The 22,676-nt window shown below is 39.4% G+C and overlaps 1 protein-coding gene and 1 long non-coding RNA gene across 2 annotated transcripts; both read right to left on the minus strand.

Moving 5' to 3' along the window:
• Nucleotides 1–18,736: 18,736 nt before the first annotated feature.
• On the minus strand, nucleotides 18,737–19,434 carry LOC121636184. Its single transcript, XR_006009679.1, has 3 exons — nucleotides 19,424–19,434; nucleotides 19,290–19,354; nucleotides 18,737–18,815 (listed from the first exon to the last, which is right to left on the minus strand). It is a non-coding gene; the product is annotated as an uncharacterized LOC121636184 (long non-coding RNA).
• A 937-nt stretch (nucleotides 19,435–20,371) lies between these two features.
• Nucleotides 20,372–21,304, minus strand: LOC121636183 (ubl carboxyl-terminal hydrolase 18-like). Its single transcript, XM_041979455.1, has one exon. It carries the CDS (start codon nucleotides 21,302–21,304, stop codon nucleotides 20,372–20,374), a length of 933 nt encoding a protein of 310 aa, XP_041835389.1.
• Nucleotides 21,305–22,676: the final 1,372 nt, after the last annotated feature.

Consider the following 22,676-nt stretch of genomic DNA (forward strand, 5'->3'; position numbering starts at 1 on the left):
CAGTAATTAAATTCTCATAATTTGTAAAAGTTGGAATAGAGACTTTTCAAATATGTGCAAAATAATTTATGTTTTTAAGTAATATTTTCGGGGCCTTTGGGAAAGTAGAAACTGTGAAGAAATGACCATGCAGTTCTGTGGAAAGCTCTTAAACAAGCCGAATTGAAAGTACTAAGGTTGCAGTGACTGCTTGCAACCAGCAGGTGGTGGCATTGCTACACAATACATAAACCACACAGATGAGCAAAGATTTAATCTCTCCAGGCAGAAATTAAATTCTCATAATTTGTAAAAGTTGGAATTGAGACTTTTCAAATATGTGCAAAATAATTTATGTTTTTAAGTAATATTTTCGGGGCCTTTGGGAAAGTAGAAACTGTGAAGAAATGACCATGCAGTTCTGTGGAAAGCTCTTAAACAAGCCGAATTGAAAGTACAAAGGTTGCAGTGACTGCTTTCAACCAGCAGGTGGTGGCATTGCTACACAATACATAAACCACACAAAACCCAAGTCTGCTGTTAAAACACAGCTTCATATGTATTCAATTGTACCCGAGTTTTCAAATAAGGAATTAGTTTTAGCTGCTTTTAAGGTTATTTTTCTAAGAAATATGGAAGTTTTGGGAAAACACTTATAAAACAAACACTGATCCAATATACATTCTATGTTTGACTTGTATTTTTGTATTCTTTTATTATTATTTATTAAGCAGTTTGCTTATGAGAAGCGGACCAAAATACCTGCTGAGAGGTGCAGAAGTCTCACTGACAGTTACAGGAATTGTTTGATTGCAGTGATTGCCTCAAAAGGTTGTGCAACAAAATATTAAGTTAAGGGTACCATCACTTTTGTCCAGGCCTGTTTCATGAGTTTATTTTTTTAAATAATTCTGTTGAAACATGGTTGAAAAGCAATGCCTGACTTTCATTGGTTAAATTTCATAGAATTTTTATTTATTATTACTTTTGTGAGATTCAAGTTATTTCTGTGACCATTGTGATATTTTCTTTCATTAACCGAAGGGTACCAACAATTTTGTCCATGACTGTATAAAATGTATGTACATGGTCGCTGATTATTTATCTATTTCAAGACCAGATAAAAACAAGAGCAAAGACGGGTATTGTCAAAACGGGCTGAAGTACAAAGGTTGCAGTGACTGCTTTCAACCAGCAGGTGGTGGTATTGCTACACAATACATAAACCACACAAACCCAAGTCTGCTGTTAAAACACAGCTTCATATGTATTCAATTGTACCCGAGTTTTCAAATAAGGAATTAGTTTTAGCTGCTTTTAAGGTTATTTTTCTAAGAAATGTGGAAGTTTTGGGGAAACACGAAACAAAACACGCGGACAAAAACAAGATTATGGACATGGAACAAAGGCTACAGAAGGTGAAGGAATTAAAACGAGGCCTCAAATCTCAACAGGGTTTCTTCAGAAAAGCGAAGTCACCGAGCGAGGCTGCTGTCAAGGCCAGTTTTATTTTAGCAGAGGAGATCGCTAAATCAGCCCGGCCATTTACAGAGGGGGATTTCATCAAAAACTGCATGCTTAAAGTCTGTGATGAAGTTTGCCCAGACAAAAGACAGCTCTTTTTAAACATCAGCCTGAGCAGAAATACCATTGCTGAACGAGTAGACCTGTTGTCTATCAATCTAAAAGAGCAGCTTGTTAAAAAAGGGAAAAGATTTCATCGCATATTCCCTGGCTGTGGACGAGAGCACAGACATTTCTGACATTGCCCAGTTGTCAGTTTTCATCCGCGGAGTGGACTCCAGCCTAAACGTGACAGAGGAGTTGTTAGCGTTACGACCTATGCATGGGACAACTACGGGACATGATTTGTATGAAGAGGTTTCAAGATGTGTAAACGAGATGGAGCTGCCTTGGGAAAACCTCGTGGGTTTGACAGCCGACGGAGCACCTGCGATGTGTGGACACAGGAGTGGATTGGTGGCAAAGATACGGGAGAAGATGCAGAATGAAAACGTCACGCGTGAGCTGACAGCTTATCACTGTATCATACACCAAGAGTCGTTGTGTGGTAAAGCCTTGAAAATGAAACATGTAATGAGCACCATCACGTGCGCAGTTAACTTCATCAGAGCCAAAGGTTTAAATCACCGCCAGTTCAAGTCATTTCTGAGCGAGTTAGAAGTGTGGGGTGCTGCGGAGTTTGCGCGCTTCCTCCCCGACACAATGCCCCAGCTACGCACCCAGGCTGCTCAAAAGTTGTCTATGTTTGGCAGCACATACCTGTGTGAACAACTGTTTTCATTAATGAAGCTGAACAAAACATCACACAGAAGTCGACTTACTGCTGAACACCTTCACTCAGTTCTGAGGATTTCCTCAGCTCAGAGCCTGACCCCGAACATTGATGAACTTGTGCAAAAGATGAGACACCACCAAGTATCAGCCTCAGCCTCAAACAAGTGAACATCACTGTGCAATTGTATATTTGGAGTTTTTACTCTGTTCAAGTTTAAAAGTTAAATATGCACATATGACTTTTCCTTGAAGAAAGTCTTGTTTTTGGTGCAAATATGTGTCTATAAATATGTTTATAAATATGTGTTTAATAAGTGTTTGCAAACAGATTTTTGCACTTTATTTTATTGTATTTCGATGCAATATATTTTCTAAAATTATTTCAGTTGAGTGAATAAAATGAAAATTGTTGATATTATTTATTTCTTTGAAGTTGCCTAAATTCAGCCCACTTTTGCTAAATGAGAGAATATACTGATGGTGCCTTATATAATACTTAACTTCATTCATTTAATGTTCATGTTATGAGTTTTTTTTATATAAAGGACATTTGTATTTTGTGCCTGCTGAAATTAAAAATTACTGACAGAGTCATAAGAAAATATCGCTTTATTTATCCAATCATATTGTAATATATTTGTTATGTTTTCAGTAGGTTAAATTTTGGTTTCAATGAAGATTGGACAGTCCGGCCCTCGGCTTGTAGCCAAATGTTTTATTTGGCCCTCCGTCCATTTGACTTTGACACCCCTGCTTTAGACAAATATTATTTGCATGGAAGTAAAGAGTACTCATCCAATTAATTACTTAAGTAAGAGTAAAAATGTAGTGAAAATGTAGTAAAGTTAGTTAAAAAACTGAAGTATTGTGTAGCCTAATGTCTTATTTATTCATCAAATAACACTAATGTAATCATTCTTTTAAAATAATAATCAGTAATCAGCAAATAATGTACTTTAAACTTTAACTAACACTAAATAAATTTAATCTTTGTAAACATTACAGTAAAAAGAACACAAATGCATTTATATTCTTATTTTCTACCTAGAAGTGAGTCATCTTAGAGTAGCCAAAAACCGTAGCGGACATGTCCGCGTCCGCTATCATGACCAAACAGTGCAGTCACTACCGTAACGCTGAATGTTTTGTAAAATAAAATAATAACTGAGTGATTAAATAACATTTTATGATAACTGCTGGTTAAATGTAACTTCAATTTAACAACTAATTTACTCTGAGATCTCTATGATCCGTGTAATTTCATTTACAAAAAAGATTGCATTTAAATTTTAATTAAGTCTTAGAAAATAAACTTCAAAATTTGTTTAAAAAATAGTTTTAATTTATTTAGTTGTAAAACCCTTCATGAAAATTTTCAAAAAAATATTCTTTAGAGGATGTATGGACACACAATATTAACAGATTAATGTAATGATTTTTCGTTGTTTCTATGTTACGGTAGTGACACCTTTCTTGTCAGCCGAGAGTAGATTTCTTTTTATTAACTGCGAAGTGATTATTGAGCAGTTCAAAACCTACATTTCTGGACATTTAAAAATGAAAAAGAAAAGAACTCGGCAAAATCCACGGCTTACCTTTATGTGAAAAACAAAACCAGCTCAGGGCCAGCACATCAAAGACCGGCTGCGTTTCTCTCACCCGGTCTCAAAACTTGTCCGGATTCTGTGGACATAAAGCCGAATTTGTATTGCACATTTTATGGATTAATGTGGTCATTCACAAAGATATTTTATTCTCATAACTAGTAAACTGATACATTTTGCTCTGAGATCTCTATGATCCGTGTAATTTCATTTACAAAAAAGATTGCATTTAAATTTTAATTAAGTCTTAGAAAATAAACTTCAAAATTTGTTTAAAAAATAGTTTTAATTTATTTAGTTGTAAAACCCTTCATGAAGAATTTCTAAAAAATATTCTTTAGAGGATGTATGGACACACAATATTAACAGATTAATGTAATGATTTTTCATTGTTTCTATGTTACGGTAGTGACACCTTTCTTGTCAGCCGAGAGTAGATTTCTTTTATTAACTGCGAAGAGATTATTGAGCAGTTCAAAACCTACATTTCTGGACATTTAAAAATGAAAAAGAAAAGAACTCGGCAAAATCCACGGCTTACCTTTATGTGAAAAGAAACAGCTCAGTACCTCGTACTCGGCTGGATACTATCCTAAACGGTACTAGGCTGTGTCTAGTGTTTTTATACACAGTGAGACACACACACACACACACACACACACACACACACACACACACACGAAATACATACAGACACACGTACACACGCACATTTTGAGTAGAAATTACTGAACAAATTACGGTATCAAATACCTACTTTCTACTAATAGGTATTAAAATTGGGTAAAATCAACTCTCTGAGCTTATACTTACTTAAAGTTAATTAACAACAGGGAGTGTGTATTTCTTATTCAGGATAGGTAAAACTTACCCAAAATATCACTATTCAAAAATAAGTAATATCAGCGAGTAACCATTTTTTTTTTCAGAGAAGGTAAAATTCCCAGCCCCAAGAAAAAAATTGTCAGTGATTATAATCTCGATGTTTTTAATCCATAACATGATCAAATAACACAGAGTAAAAATGCAACAAACAGCTTCACACATCGTTTTTTTTTTTTTTTTTTTTAGGATATCAACATGCATTAGACCTAACAGAAACAGCTTGAAATGTTGTGTGCAGAATTCCGTTAAGGCTGGGGTCATTTTTCTTGGTTTGTGCAGCATTTCCTGTCACATTTCCGTTTACCAACAGAATTCTTGTGAATGTGCATGCATTCTGTGAACAGCATTGTCTTTGAGAAATTTCTTTTTTGTGTCTTACACTCCTGGTGAAAGAATCCCAGTGATCTTTTATTGAAAAAGTAAAAAACTAAGAACCATAATGGTTTTAGTTTCAGAACACAAAATAGGCCATCTCTAAAAAAGTCTTACTTATAGCTGTTTAGATTAGTGATTTCTCTCTGGGGAGAGAGAAAGAGGCTCATTAATGTCAAATGCGCTGGTTATGAGGTTGAGATGCAAATATAAGGAAAACAAGTCCTATTTCTGAAGAGATCCTTAATATATATATATATATATATATATATATATATATATATATATATATCAACAATCCAATTAAGTCTTGTAAAATTTTAATACAATATGTAACTGAAAAATTACATAGGGAAGTGTTTGACACACATCTACATAAGTTGAGATGTAGTGCCTAATGTTAACTGCAACAAAACACAGTGTTGTAGTACAAACTAAATGCAGTTTTATGTCTTTTAAGTGACTGTTTTTTGTTAACTTATTATAGGTTCAATATTTAGGAAAGATATTTTGTTTTCAATTATTTAATTTAGTTGCACTTTATTATACACTTGGATGTCAGCTTTATTTCATTTGAGAACAATAGTAAACATGCGCTCAAGATGAGATCTGTCTCAGATGAGATCAAATATGGGCAGGTAAAAACTGTTTTTTGTTATTTCAAAAGAAGAAAAATATATCAAGTTCTGAAAAGTTGCTGTTAAGCAAGTTACTTTTTTATACACTTTAAGATGTAGCCAAAACAAATGTTTCTTATCTGCACATTAACATGTGCTCAAAATGTGTCAAAGTTATGTGTTTTGAAATGTAACATAAAGAGGCAGTATTTCAGCATGTTTAGTTAAACATCCAGTATGTTTATCTTATCTATTTGTATTTATTCAAAATGGTTAACTTTACTCACTGTCTGCTGAAATTGTGCGGCCCTGTTCATATCTTTAGTCCGAAAATCTGGCCCGAGTGAATTTTTAATTGAATTGCCCTGACCTAGGCACTTATCCAGTCCATTAAAGTCCATTAATCGCGTCAGGAGTGAGGATACCCGCAGATTCAATCAATCAATCAGTCTTTATTTATATAGCACTATATAGAATGCAGCACAAAGTGCTTTTCCATGGTTAAAACAACCCCCCTCCCCCACCCCCACAGATAACCCGGTCTTGTTCCTCTTCTGTTGCACCTTCCCACTCCTCTGGCCTGCGGTCATCTGTCTTGGTTTCTACAGCGTTTCCTGTGACGTTTCCGTCTTTTTCCAACAGACTTTTCGTGACAAACAGAAAGTTTACCAGCAACACAATGTCTCAAAAACCAAAGTAACAGAAAGCATATTTCACACTTTCAAATAACTAAAGAAAATCCAGATGAGCCACACTGTTAAATATTGTCCCGTCAAAAAACAGTAAAGAACTGGCAGCACGGTTGCCAGCAAGTTACTGTAAAATTAACAGTGTCTTGTTGTTGCTGAAATTTACAGTTTGCTACTGTTTATGTAAATACAGCATAAAGCTGCTATTTTCTATCTTTACAGTAAAATTCTGCCAAAACATTTAGCAGTTAATTAATGCTTATTTACATTTTTACACAAGAGGTATATTTGCAGGATATTATTGTACACTGCTGTACAAATACAGCAAAAATAACTATATCTTATAATCTTTTTAATGTTTCTTTTCTAAATCTTGTGATATGTTAAATTATTGCTTAGCAGTCTTGCTTTAAAAATACCATATTTTAAAACAGTGTAAAAATATAACTTTTGAAATGGTGAGTTGAAATTTTAAGATAAACAATACAGCTTTAAAATGTCTTTTCAAAACATGTCACTCTTTATTAAACTTTTAAGTAACATTTAAAAAGCTTTCTTGAAAAACAAATAAAAGCCTGAGACATGTTTATGAAAAAAAACTAAAATTTCAGCCATTTAAAAAAGCAAACTTCAAGAAGTGCAGTAGCATGAACACTTGACACAAATAAATACAAAAAATATTATCAAAATTAGTATTTAAGAAACCAAGTAAATGACTTCAATGAATGGAATTGCAAAACATTCTTATAATATTATAAGGTAGACAATAACAAAGCACAAAGCTTGTTCAGGTAAATAAACTTTAATTTCAGTCATATAAATAATATAAATTATCAATAACGTGTTTTAACAAGTCCTTTGTCTAAGAACTGAACTCTGGACATGAACAGACTGGCTGAGTGAGTAGGTACATAACTGAAAGTGGTCAAGTGAACGTCTGAATAACTTAAGTCAGTGGCTATCTGAGCTAAGTGAAAAAAAATTGTGTGTGTGTGTGTGTGTGTGTGTGTGTGTGTGTGTGTGTGTGTGTGTGAGAGAGAGAGAGAGAGAGAGAGAATTACTTGGCTGACTGTATTATATGAAATCCCACGCAAAGTCCATTAGTTTCTTGAGTAGACTGGAGACACGAGAGTTGACTGATGTCACCTTCTTCTGGGCGATCTTTCCTGTCTTCTTTGACTGAACTTTTCCTCATCCAGCCTTGGTGCCTCTCTTGGGATTGATCTCGATGAACCGACTGAAAAATAAGAATTGGTGTTTACTAATTAAAGTGTACTTGCTAATATAAATACAACAAAGTCTATTCTTGTATCAAGAACACCACCCTTTACTACACAAGGTGTAGGAATTGTTACATTTTAGCATCTTTTTAGGAGTTACACATTGTCACCTGTAATCCATATACAAAAATGATTCATGAAAAGTGGTAGTTTTCACTGCCCTAATTAGTGGCAGGAAAGCTGTTTTAACAAGCTCTAGAAATCAGATGTTTTGGGCAGTTGATACTGCATCTGTGAGATTAAATGTGAGCAACACAATGTCCTCTAAATGCTCACATCACACAATAGTAGCTGAAGGATGTAAGGATCTAGGCATCTAACCTTTGAATGAATTCCAGTGTGCATGCAGCATCATCATGGTACTGAAGATTGAAGGCGTAGTAAGTAGAAAAAACAGCAGCAAGCCCAGTCAGAAAAGTTAGCTGTATGACCTCACAAATAATGCGCTCTTCAAGGCTGATCATCAGTGAATACAGCTTCTTGGTGTTTCACCTGAAACTTTACAAAGAAACCCCTGTGTCAGCACTGACATAAAAAAATTTATTCATTTGCCATGGCTATATTGCAAATGAATGCAAAAGAAATTGAAAACTTTTCATACATTCACAAATAAGTACTGTAAGTTTTAACAAAATAAATTCATTTTAGAAGCCTACAACTGATGTATCCATCAACTGGCTCCTTGAGCACATCAATATTTGCCATTGGATTCAGCACCCTGCTACTCCCAGACTTTATCAGGCTAACCAAGCACAGCTTGAAGCTTGAAGCTGTCAAGACGTTTAGGATGATCTTCCTGCTCACCTTCAAAAGCCTTGATGGCCAACTGTACGTCACCAAGCACTGACTTCAAAAAAGTCAGATACAAGATGTTTTGAGGATCACTGTACATGGAGTATAAAACTTCAGCCATGTAACAGTGTTCACTGGACTTAATCACTGCAATTATTTATTTTAGTATGACAGCGAAAAAAACATTTACATCCCGCTCTGTAAGCCAGGGCGGGACCAGCGGCACCTTTGCGCATCACAATTCATTTTTCAGTGTGTAAGCGGAGCGGTGTGGGTGTCCTCTCTGCTGCTCTGACTGCAGCCTCTGCCCGAGCTACTGTGAGCCTGACCGCCTGTGTGAGTGTTTTGGTACGGGGAGGGGCTCCTTCAGCACACGCTGCTCGTTCACGAAAGTAACTGCAGAACAACATGTGCTTTCAAAGAGTCTCCAAAAAACACCAGAAAGTCTCCAATAACCACAGTAAAAGTCGCTAGATTTGTCGCTAGTCTCTTTGGACAAAAAAAGTCGCTAAGAGGGTTTGGAAAGTCGCCAGATTTAGCGAGAAATTCGCACAGTAGGCAACACTGAAACAGATGTATAATGTAAAATACTTTAATTCAGTTAAGATATCTTTGCTTATTTAAAAGCTGTTTATTAGTGTTTTAAATTGCACTTTATACTAACAATTATGGGGGAGACATGCAAAGACACATGAACGTGTGGTGATGGTTTCTATTGTTATCAACTCAGATAGATTAATACAGTGGAGGCCACGGTTCTTCGTTTCACTAATGAGACCTTTTTAAAATGCATTTAATAGCATAAAAGTATGATGATATGCAAACACGTATGTAAACGTGATTTTGGATTTTGGAAGGGAAAAAAAGTATATTAATGCGGTGCTGGTAAGGTCACCGGGAAAACTACAACTCCCATGAGGAATTACGTCACTTCCGGACTCCTTTGGTTCACAAGCAATGTGTACTGCGCATGTCCGTAACAAAAAACGTGTTCACGGGAAAAACTACAAATCCCATGATGAATTACGTCACTTCCACCGATTCAGCGGTACCGATGCAGACGGAGGCTGTTTTCTTATGTTGTAAGTATGATGTTATTTGATCATAATTCTAATATAAACTGCAGCACGTTTCTTATCTCTTCTATCCCTGATGACAGTTATGGATCTGACCATTTGTTGGAGGCTGCAGTAGAGTTAGCAACGTAGATTTTAGCAGTTTTATAGCCGATTTCGCGGATGTAGATGGGCTATAAGTGTTAAAAATGATTAATGCTATAGGTTCCGTATGTTTATTCATGATAGTTGAACAGCGAGATAGAACACTGCGGGGTCTCTGGCGTAAACGAAATGGTCCTTAATCTGAAAACTGATTAGGAAACACTGCTGGTTAGAGAACCGGCCCGTTTCGATGATACCGCTGACGAAGCCGTAGCTGATTGTACATCACTTTAGATAAGCGTATGCAAAGTACCCATGAAGTACATAATAATGTTTGCTTTTATATAAACTTCCATTCTGTGTTCACCGTAGGTCACTTTGGCATCAAACTACCGAGCCAGCAGTGGCACTGAGGCATTAACCACCTGTGGGCTTGGACGCTGCTGTGGAGACGAGGAGGCGGCAAGAGAGAAATGTTTTAATAAAAAGTTTAAATAAAATGTTTTCTGCATCCCAGTTTTAGCGTTTTCATTGCTGCATATTATATTTTAAATGATGGTTTCTAGTAGAATCGGTTTCCTGTTGCCAGACGTGAACGAATCAGTGTAAACACCAATGAAAACAGATGTATAATGTAAAATACTTTAATTCAGTTAAGATATCTTTGCTTATTTAAAAGCTGTTTATTAGTGTTTTAAATTGCACTTTATACTAACAATTATGGGGGAGACATGCAAAGACGCATGAACGTGTGCTGATGGTTTCTATTGTTATCAACTCAGATAGATTAATACAGTGGAGGCCACGGTTCTTCGCTAGAACCGTTGTCTATTCAGCAGTTAGAGACAAAGCATGCCTTTACAAAATCCTTTGTGTAATTAGTAATAACGCATTGAAAGCCTTTTCACTTTACCAAATATATTTTTGTTTTTATTTTGATGTATATAAACGTTTCCTTTATTTCTTTTGTAACGAGTGTATTGGTCGACCATCACATATATCTTTTGCCAAACCTTTCAGCTGAAAAGATATTCCTGAGGTAATGTCGCTGGCTTTAAAGTTGCTCTTCTCTTTTGTTAGATGACGCCGGTTCAAATCTCAGGCTGGACATTACCAATTTTTCACACACTGAGCCTTATGCTACCTTTAATTGTGTCACGGACACCTAACACCTGACCTCATTCATAAAACACTCACTCTGAATACAACCGTAATTCTTCGTTAGATTTTTAACTTTTAATATTAAATCAGATCAGACGTGAAGACCAGCCTTTCCATGGATTTGTGCTGCCATCTACTGGCGTGTAATGAAAACTACATGTTTTTGTATATTTGCTGGTTTCATTACTTCACTCAACTAGACCTGGGAGAGGCTTGTCAATTTATTGTCCAGTCATATGGTCACAGTAATTTGTGCGTGCATAAAATCTAAAGTTGGCTCACAACACAGATCAGACACATAACTTTAAAACAACTTGAAAGTGACAATGTTGTAGTGCCTGTAAATGTGTTCCATCTCAAAATATGATCAAAAGTGGAAGACCATTTAACAGTTAATTGTTTTAATATTTCTGAACATTTTCAAACTGAATTGAATGTTTTTAATTGCATTTTTAAATAAAATTTCACAATTGTAAAAATTGGTTTTGTTTATGTAAGACAGCACATTTAAATGGAAACTTTTCTACAAAAAATAAAAAGTAAAACAAACATTTACAGAATTGAAGCATTCAGTTCATTCTGCCCCCACCTGTCATTTTTGCTTTGTCGTTGACTTTTAAAATTTACCAGCCTAAAAAATAAATCAGTGTAATAGTTACCATCATCATACAGCAGGTTAACCATCTTTTTGAATTCTGTTCATTCAAGTGGCATTTACATGGAACTCATTTACAGGCACTACAACACTGTCACTTCTCTGGAGATGAAAAATTAACTAGTATACAGGTCTGCCAAACTTGGAAACCTTTATGGAATTATTCCATCTTTTGTTGCCTCTCATGCCCGGTCAAAACAAACTTCTCACGCTATTTCAAATGCTTTGCGCTAGGATGTAAGAATCATGTCTAGAGCCAGGCCAACGTCCATGGGTTTGTGCTGCCACCTACTGGCGTGTAATGAAAACTACATGTTTTTGTATATTTGCTGGTTTCATTACTTCACTCAACTAGACCTGGGAGAGGCTTGTCAATTTATTGTCCAGTCATATGGTCACAGTAATTTATGCGTGCATAAAATCTAAAGTTGGCTCACAACACAGATCAGACACATAACTTTAAAACAACTTGAAAGTGACAATGTTGTAGTGCCTGTAAATGTGTTCCATCTCAAAATATGATCAAAAGTGGAAGACCATTTAACAGTTAATTGTTTTAATATTTCTGAACATTTTCAAACTGAATTGAATGTTTTTAATTGCATTTTTAAATAAAATTTCACAATTGTAAAAATTGGTTTTGTTTATGTAAGACAGCACATTTAAATGGAAACTTTTCTACAAAAAATAAAAAGTAAAACAAACATTTACAGAATTGAAGCATTCAGTTCATTCTGCCCCCAACCTGTCATTTTTGCTTTGTCGTTGTTTATACTTAAAGTTTCTTACTGATGGAACATCAGTAAAAGTATCATATTCTTCCTTACTGAGGAAGAATATGGGCAGGTAAATGGAGTTGCTAATTCAATGGAAGCTGGCTGTGTCACAGACCATTGCAGTCAGCAGCTGTGATTAGTGAAGAACATTGTTGTCTTGCTGTTAGCTCTGGGATGTGACAGGCAAACAGCTAGTTTGGATGGTTGCAGCAGCTTTAGCCAGTTGAAATAGAAGTACATTATGACAGGCATGGAAATTAATAACAGACTTATCATGAATTCAAAACCACAGAACTTAAAAAAAAAAGAGGGAAGTAATACAGATAAAATAAACAAAAAAGAGTTTTGAGACTAAATGCCTTAATCCAACTAAAACAAAAACGAAAAAAAAAAAAAAGACATTTTCCCCCGTAATGTCATGACTTTTTCTCATAATATTACAACTTTACGCTTGTAATATTACAATTATGTCTGTGAAAAATAATTTTTCTTAATGTGGCCGTAATATGCAAGTGACCATGCAGTCTAGACAGGATACCATTTGACTTATTGAAAAATAGTTTTTACCTCAGTAGAAATTGATCTCCTACTTACAGTTAACATCGTGCTAGCATCACAGCATTTTTCCCAAGTCACCAAAGATAGCTGCCATTAAGCCACTCCTAAAGAAATGGACTCTAGACACCTCTATAATGAATAACTATAGACCTGTGTCTAACCTATTTTATATCCAACAATATCGAGAAAGTTGTCTTTAACTTGCTTAATGACTTCTTAAATGAAAGCAAAAATCTTTATAAATTTCAGTCTGGCTTCCGAGCTCTTCACAGCACTGAAACAGCTCTGGTCAAAATGGTAAATGACATTAGGTTGGATTCTTAAACTGATCAAGCATCAGTCCTGGTTTTGCTAGATCTTAGTGCTGTGTTTGATACTATAGAATACTGGGTTGGACTTTCTCGAGCAGTCTCGGGTTCAGATGCTGCATAGTTGGCGGCCAGTTATCCCGGTGGAAGAACTGAGTCGGGTCAGGTATAAAAGACCATATTTTGCAAACGTGCAGGCAGAAAATAGACATCTTAGATCTTAGATCTTCAAAATACGTCACATGAAAATATCACCCTTTAAAATCTGTTTAAATGACTACATCCAAGACCAGAATGTGTCTGCCGATAAGTTTGTGAGGAAAAATGCAGACTTAGATGGAAACAGTAAATTCCCTTTGAGACCGCCGGGTCTTTCTGTTGTCATGCACTCTGAGAAAAAAAAAAAAAAAAAAGTACAACCAAAAAACAAAACGCACAGTCTGAAAATACATACAACAGTGCAGCCTAAACACACATTGGTCCATGGTAATTGGGAGTGTTCATGAGTGTCTGCCCACATATATAGTAGGGCTGTAGATCTTCATCCCCATTGCCATCACTAGACTGTATGAAGTGAACCTAGAGGAGCTCTCAAAGGGACAACACTTCACACGAGAGACGGAAGACCCTCTAGTTTCCTCAACAGCAAAGATGCCCAGGGAGGACGAGAGAAAGAGGGAAAAAAGCAAGCAAGCGAGTATAGTGACAATGAGAGAGAACACAAGGAGCTTCATTGTCACAGAGTTCCCACCTTGGTACGCTTCTGGGACACACAGAAATGCATTTCTGTGTAAAAGCTCCCTTGGACTGTTGGACGAGGTGGCATCTATGATGCTATGCAAGCAGAAGGAGCTATCTGCCCAAGAGAAGAAATTCAAGCCAAAGACCATAATTAATTTGGTAAAGGATAAAGTCATACTGGATTCTCACAGAATACCACAAAAGCCATCAAAGTCTCTGGTGTGTGCAGTATTGGATTTATTGGACATCAGAACGAAGGGAATTGAGTCCTCCACTGTAGATAAGGCTGGAATCAAAAATGTGCTCCTGGCGTATGGCAACTACAAATGTTTATATGTGCCCCCCGAGAAAATGAGCAGTCCAGACGGTAGAAAGGTGATCTCGGTCATTACGCAGTACTGTGAAAAACAAAACTTCGCATATCATGACCGTAGTAGGTCTATGGTTGGGACTTACATAGCTGTGATCCCGTACGCGAGGAGAGATTCTACACCAACCTACTTTATTCAGGAGGTACTCTTTGTACCGGGACTCGAAAGCCTTGAACTGCTGAGGAGGACCGCTGGCGAGTTTTTTGTCTTTTGGGACATGTCGTTGGAAGTACCAACGCATCCGGAAGCTCTCACGCCGTCCTTTCAACAGATCCAGCCATTGCAGCTGTTGCGAACTGAGCAGATGTCTGCTACTCAATCGCAAGATTGCAAGAGCGATAAAAAAGAGGATTTGGAGTCTGGTCATAACCGAGCTGAGGTAGCGCCCATGTGCTGTGTGCTCGATAAAGCTGCTGCCGTGGAGCTGGGAAAGAAGCGCGAAGCTAGCATTGACTGTTTCACTGAAGAGCAAATTGTGTGCAGTCTCAAACACTTCTTGTATGAACATCACAAGACGCGTGTAGTTTATTTCCGAAGGAGCGGAAGGCTCATCGATGGCCTGCGTGTGCATTTGCTCCCCGTCGTGGTTGTAAAAGAGTGCCAGGAACACTTTCCTCAGCTGTACGTGTCCACCACTGTGAGATTCCTGAGGGCCTTGAAGCAATGTAGCATGAAGGGCTCAGGGGAGCTCGTTAGCTGTTGGGATGAGACGTTGAGGGAATTCAACAGAAAAACATTTGTGACAGGACCAGATACGATACATCAGGACATACACTTTTCTGCACTCACGGCCTTCATGAAACGAGTGAGCCCAAATAGCTGGTGCCACAAAATTCCCAGGCATGTAGAAAGTATGATCGAGAATCCGATCATGGTCGAAATCGTCGAGCTCGGGATTACTTTCATGGAATACAAGATTCCCAACCCATTCGGGGTGGCTGAGCTGTTGGCCTGCCCTATCGAGAGAGTTCGAGAGTACGTCGAGTTTTGGAACTCGTGTAGTTCCAACAGTTGCCTGCGTGCAGTGGTGACTAAGACTCGTGTGGACATGATAAAGAAGCAGATGAGAGCAGACTGGTCTGCGTTATCAGATATTGCTTCACAGTATGGTCGTAAAAGATACAAGAGCGATGCCACAAGGCGCTCAGTCTTCGAAGACCTACTGAAAAACCACACTGTGGATGACATTGCCAAAATCCAGAAGACGTGGCACGCTCTGGTGAGGTGTGACCTGGTAAAAAGCAAAGACAAAGATTTAGTCCAACTGCATGCAAAGGTAAAGGTTTTGTTCCTAAAACTCCGCACGTTTCACAACAAAGTCAAAAAAGAACTCAAGGCAGCTGAGGGAGAGCGGTGCCAAACGAAATCCCCTGCACTCTCGCAAGCTAAGGATGGAGCAAAGGAACCATGTGAAGCACATAAGTCTGATAAGCCTCCTACAACCTCCACGACAAGCACTACACAGAAGGTGTTCAGAGAGGAGCTGTATTCCATCATTATTACAGACCCTGTTCCGATTGCTACATGGATAAAAAACATGTCTAGTCTGTTGCTGTGCAATCCCTGGCTCACAAATGAGCCTATCAGGAGAGATGCTGTGTGCACGCTCCTCGGACTGGATGCTACTCTGCTGAGCAAACAAGGGCGCGAAACGTTGTGCGAGTGGGTAATCTACAACCGCGCAACAGTGGATATTCTCAGAGCACACAATCCCAAAGACAGGCTCAGCAAGGCTCTGGTAGGGTGCCTGGACTCAACGTTGGTGAACACCGGAATAAACAAGACTGTATCCTTCGGGTACCCATGGAAGATGTGTTGTCAGCGGAGCAACGTTCTGTGAAGCGGTCATCGTGTCCTGACACGTCTAGTGCCAACAACAAATCTAGTAAACGCAGGCGGATGACACCTGAGATCAAAAGTCTAGGAACATCAGCAGGAGCAGGAAAACTCAGAGGTTTGGATTCCAGAGCAAACACGCGACTGCTGTCTGAACATTCAAAAGCTTACAGAATGTCCAGAGCACCACTGATGATGTCGGAGTGGTTTGACAACGAGGCTCTCGATGAGAACAGCGCGGACGAGAGTCGTGAGGAAGGTACCAGTGAGGAGGAGGAGGAGGAGGATGGTGATGATGATTATGCTGATGATATCTGGGGCGAAGACCTAGAAGTAAAATCTAGTGACGATGAGAATGACACTCTCGATGAATACGATACCCAGGACCCCTTAATAAACGATGGTGATATAAGCGTACACGAAGACAGTGGTAACGAGGATGTGTGTATCCCATGGAGGTCAAGATCTAAAAGGATTCAACACGAGATGATGAGCAACACAGTACTGAGACGCAACGTTAAAAGAGTCAAAAGACTGCCGCATGTAGACTCAGATGGAGAGGATCAAGTCTCTGTAACTATGAACCAGGACGATACTGCAACTTACAATCGCAAGTTTGAATCCACCGACGAAGAGGAACATCATTACACTTACGAATCCGCGGACCAAGACGAAGAGCAGGTACTCAAACCTGTTGTAAAGCGAGTGAAATACTCTGGTTTATCAAGCTCTCCAGAAAGCACGGACGATACAGGTTCCGCCAGGTCAGAAAAGAAAAGGAAGAAGAAAGAGAGGAAGATGAGAAAGGAAAGACTGAAGGCTACACTTCCAGCTATGAGCAAAAATAAAAAGAAAAACAGTGCCTCATCCCAAGTGAAACCGCAGTGAGCACGGCACGCAGAGAAACAACGCACTTGCAAGTATCCCTTGCCTAGCAGTCCCTTGTGTTCAGACAAAGAGAGCGCAGGATACGAAACAGAAGAAGGGGTTTTACTCAACGAGAAGGAAATATGTACAGCCGTCTCAAGTCCTGACAAGAGGGGAAAAGCTCCTGCTGTTTCAAGTTCAGATAAGATTCTCCCCCACGATCCTTGCTCTCCCAGACCTTCACCTGCACCCCGATCCCCTACTCCTCCTCTTCATCGTCCTTGCATTGCTGACCAAGAGAATATGGAATACTTTGTGTGCATGTAACACACAGAGACCCATTCCTGTACCCCCAGAGCCAGGGCGTACGCATGAAAAATTATTTAGAGGAACTAGCTATAAATGTGTGTATCTCTGTCAAATATATTTACAGTGAGGGATCCAAAAAGTAACACCCTGGGTAAATATGTTGTGACTGTGCAGAGGATTGTACATGGCTAACCAAATGATTTTGACTCTGAGTTATTCAAGCTGTTAAGTGTGTTCATTGCTACTGAAAATGTACTTTGTGATATAACGCAAGAAGGGGTAATAAACAAAGAGATTAAGAAAAACGAAATGTGACTTTGTCCTTGTTTTTTTTTCTTTTTTTTCCATTTTGTTCATATACAGAAAGTGATGTCTTCATACATGTAGAAAAAGGCAGGCCGGGTCCATTTGTGACATCCACATTAAGGCCTAAAAGAATTAAATACAGGATGAAGAACGTGAACCCGAAACTCAAAGCCAAACTACTGAAGTATGTAAGCTTAGAAGACGATGAAGTGTCTGCATCAATGAACCATGAAGATGCTGATCGTACATTGAGATCTGACGATGAGGGTGAGGATAAGTGCGAGGTCATCGGACCCATTGCAAAGCAAGTCTTATTGAGCCCTGAACTTGGTGAGGGCCGTGGTGATTCTAGCAGCTCAGAGAAGACCCAGAAGAAAAGAAGAATGCAACAGATTGGGAAGAAAGAACAATTATAGACAGAAACGGTTTGGGAAGGAAAACAAAAGTATAGCTAGATGTGCAGCTAGAAAAAAAAAATAAAAATAAACAAAACCAACAACAATTTGCTGCTGACAAGGTGTAGGGGTGGTGCTGGAGGAGGGTGATAAATGCAGCTGCTTCAACTTAAGTCAGATTGTTCTTAAACAATCCTTCTTCTCCTGATTCTTTTCCTGCACCTGATCGTCTTCTCCTCGTCCCTCTCCTGAGAAAGCAGACGAGGCTGACAAAGATGTAGCATATGCAACTCGCTGATGCTATGGATACAGGTATAATTAACCAATTGTATTTAAAAATGCTAGGCTATATCAGAAGTTTCTAAGGTCACCTCAAGGAGGATCACAGTTGTAACCAAATCAACACACCAAGATGACCAGAGTGCAATGAGTGAGATGTATTCACATATATACATTATTTACACATTTGACAAAAAAAAGGGAATTCAATATTTACATGAACATTTTCTTCTGAGCTCAATTTAGAGGCTTGTATAACCACAGTTTTATATCCTCTTCTTGGACTGTCCTTTAAGTGATGATAGTTTACAGAATGAGTGTACTGCAGTGCTTCCTACCACCAAAAGACAGAATCATGCGTAGTACTTTCCCAACTTAATCCTTTCTGGTAGCTCGCCATCACAATTGTTGGTAATCTTATATGAGTTGGATCCTGGGTCTGAGGAGTCCGATCCTTAGGCTCACAACATGGCTGTGAATCCAGGTCTAGGAATCTGTTCTAGGAATCTGTTCTAGGAATCTGTTCTAGGAACTCGGTCTAGGAACCCGGTCTAGGAACCCGGTCTAGGAACCCGGCCTGCATAGACAGGACCAATGATTACCATCAATGCATTCACCATTCCCCAAATGCTAAAGAAAACTAATTGCTAATACTTTCAACTTCAATAACAAATAGCAGTAAACAGCATTAGCATCTCCATTTGCATTATCTTAGTAACCTTCATTTACAACATCTTCATGTACATGATCATAAATAATTACATAAATACCATTTCCCATCATCAAATAAATGGTGTTTAGACTAAGACATCAAATAATAGAGTACTCTATAAACAATCAGATGCATCTTGACTTCTTATCTTCACACTACAAGGCATAAAACATTTTAGTTTTAAATAGTGTTCAACATTATAATTAGAACATTAAAGAGGAAAGCAGTAAGCGCCCGCGCTATACAACATTTCCCACACATCATCTACTACAATATTAGCCATAGCACGCTAGCGCTAGAAATTAGCATTAGCATACTACAAACAAATCCGACACTTACCAATCCCCGGTTCGTAGTGGCCATGTACCGTGGGAGGGTGTCAGATAAGGTGCATACATCTACACCTAGAAGGCATAACAGTAAATATCCAACAGTTTAAGACAAAGACAGCCTGAAAGCGGTTAAACGCATACCTGCAGTGATCTACGTCGTCCCACGGCTGCTCTTACACTGCTAATACACTGCCATGTTTATAACACCGAGGCGAAGGCGTCATCAAAGTCTCGCGCCAAGTCTCGCGGGAAATCTCGCGAGAGTTTACCCTTAAACCCCGAGTGTAACTGAACCACTGGGTTACAAAGAGGTTCATACACTCAGGACCAGCAAAAGAAACCAAGTCTGGACACTGACGTGAGCCAAATGAGGTAAAGCGCTAGGAGTTGAATATCGAGCAGCAGGTCCACATTGCTCACTGACAAAGTTGACAAGTCTCTCTGGTCCACCTGAGGTCCGTGTGCTGTTTTCAACGTGTAATCAGCCTCCAAAGTGGACTTTGACACGACATCAGACAGAGCAAAAGAGACTCTTGGTACAACGGAACAACAATGTCTGCCACAAAAGCAAAAAAGAGATCACCTTCATCTGGGACCCAGAGTGCAGCCATGAAACACTATTTAGAGGCACTAGCTCAAACTGTTTGTGTGTCTCAATTAGATGAACCATGCGCCCCTGCAGCACTATCCTCTAAACATTCAACGCCGGTTCCTAGAGCAAGGGAAGCGAAAGCTGGTGGAAATACCTTGGACAAATATTTTGTGGTCAAGCAGAGGCGTGTATGTGAACGGCCAAATAATTTGGAATAGCCAAATGTTTCCACTGCAGAGTTATTCACTCTGTTATGTGTGCTTATTGCTAATACACATGTATTGTGTGACACAACATAATAAACAAAGAGACAATGAAAGTGAAGTGACATGTTGTCTTTATTTCAAGTTCCATACATGTACAAAAGGATCTGTAGTTCCACATATGCACAAAGGACATGTCACACATTCCACAATGTTCCATGCTCATACAATACACACACTTGTCATGCTAAAAGTTGTAACAACCACACATCCCCGCAAAAACAACACTCAACATCATACAGAGTAGCAGGCACCTCTAGCAAGCGCACTGTACATAAGCATGTAAGCCACCTCATGGTAAAGAGCGGAACCCCCTACGTATGTTCTTTGTACATCCTGCCAGGAGCATGCCATGAGTTGAGTGTCATCTGCTAGGTACCAACTGCTTTCGTTGTTCCAGACGTATGCAGTGTTATGTCCGTCGTAGTGAGTACCACGGTGGGCTACCACACCATACAGTCCGTACAGATGCTCGGCTCCTTCTGTGGATTCCTTAGCTAGACATTTAAGATCAAGAGTCTCAGGGAAGGTGAACAGCTCCTCCGTCTTTACGATGCAGGCACTGTTTCGGCCCATGTTCCTAACACGTTGGATCACAACGCACACATTGGTGGGCAGGATTAAAACCTTGCTTGTGATCTCGGCCTTGGCTTTTGCGTGACACGTATCACAGTTGTATGCGGACGCTATATCCTTTTGCTGGGAGTAGCTCTCCAAATACCCCTGTAGGTTATTCACGTGTTGGTTGCTCAAGTGTACAAGGATTGTGACAGACTTTTCACGTTTCACTTTGGTAGTGTGACAAGCAGTGCATCGTATACATTTCTCAGTCTCAAAGTCCCACATTGCTCGGATCGCTTTTACGGGTCCGTTTGTCAGCGCTTCGAGAATGCACCTGAAGACCGTATCTGCATCTTCCTGAACACAAAACAGCTGAAAGCCTTGGTGCTCATTCAATGCATTTACAAGAGGGTTTGGATCGCACGGCCTTTGGGACTCAAGGGCCATGTCATCCAAGAGACACTTGAGGGTCAGGGCTACAGATCCATAAGACAGGTGTCCTTGCCGCCCATTCCGGAGAAGATTGTGGAGTCCAGGCGTTGCATAGAGGCACTGCACGATGCTGTTTAAAGAGCAATTAGTTCCGTAGTTGATGAGGCCACGCATGGTCTGGCCTAACAAAGAACAATGTAATTGCAAAAACCTTCACAATATAATAATAAAAAAAAAATAATGTCTTCTTATTGTTCATGTGCTTCATATCACAATTCATATGGGTTAGTATTCTCCGGTGCAACTGCAAGCCACACTTGTAAACAGCTCTTTCAGGGACCGTATAGATCCCTTCTGGTCAAGCAACACCACAAGAACAGTCATGGTGTAATATCTGGTTGTGAACTCTTCTACAGGTCCCGGTTTCTTGACTTTTGTCAACATTATAACCGGAGCCCACTTAGACTCGATATGTGAAACAGCATCGTGAGTGAGACATTCTTCGTTGTCTAAAAACATGCTTGCGTTGGATAGCTGGACAAGTCCAGAGATCCCAGACAGTGCACTGTTGTTGAGCGCCACCTTCAGCAAGCCCTGAGTGCAATCCAGTGCAGTGACGTGAACCTTCATGGTCCGGTCTAGAACCTTGGCTCTCATTCTTAGTACAATGTTTCGAACAAGCTTATCCACACCGATGTTACACATGGCTGAAGTCCTCTGGTCACCCCTGACGGGCTTAGGATCTCCGTATACCAGCATTTTGGTGCTGACCATTACATCGGGTCCTCCTCTTTCTTCCTCTTCTCCCGCACTGAGTGAAGCGTTAAGCCAGTTGGGTATTTCTGCCGTGTAATCCCTGAACGTGAAGCAGTTTTCCTCCAAGGTCAAGAAAGTTGGATTTCTTCTTTCGCTTGTGTCAAACCTTCTCAGCCACCCAATCGATCTGCCCAGCACAAGTGAGACCGAATCCGCTGTGCTCAGCCCGCAAAGCCACGTGCAGAGATCTGAGTCTGGCAAGTGCTTTTGCACTATGCTAGCGCAGAGTGTGAGCAAGCTGCCGCAGTTACGACCAAACAATGTTCTTCGGGATTTTTTAAAGTTCCTGCTGAGGTAGGAGACTACGTCAATTGTTACAGCTCCCGAAGCGATCACCACATCTTTCCATTCGCTCATGTGCGTAGGTAACATCTTGGCATCCAGGGCCATCTTGAGTGTTAGAAAGACTTGCAACAAGAAACAGTACACCGAGTAAGGTGGGTCACATTGAGTCCACTCAGATACGCGCTTGAATCCCTCCAACAGCATTGCATACTGAAACACGAACATATTTCCTCGTCTGGAGCAGACACATAAGCCCCTGCGGGGCCCGACAAAAAACAGAGAGTGGGCTTGTGTTACACTTTGTGACATATCGACAACATTGCGTTTGAAACGCTTGACATCATTCTCGTTGTGGATTTTTAGGATGGCCATAGCTGTGTAGATCTCCCCCTCTATCGTCTTGCCTCTCAGAAACACTGTGCCTGGATGCTGCTCTCTTTTGGAA

Source organism: Melanotaenia boesemani, unplaced genomic scaffold, assembly GCF_017639745.1.
Source record: "Melanotaenia boesemani isolate fMelBoe1 unplaced genomic scaffold, fMelBoe1.pri scaffold_187_ctg1, whole genome shotgun sequence".
NCBI lineage: Eukaryota > Metazoa > Chordata > Actinopteri > Atheriniformes > Melanotaeniidae > Melanotaenia > Melanotaenia boesemani.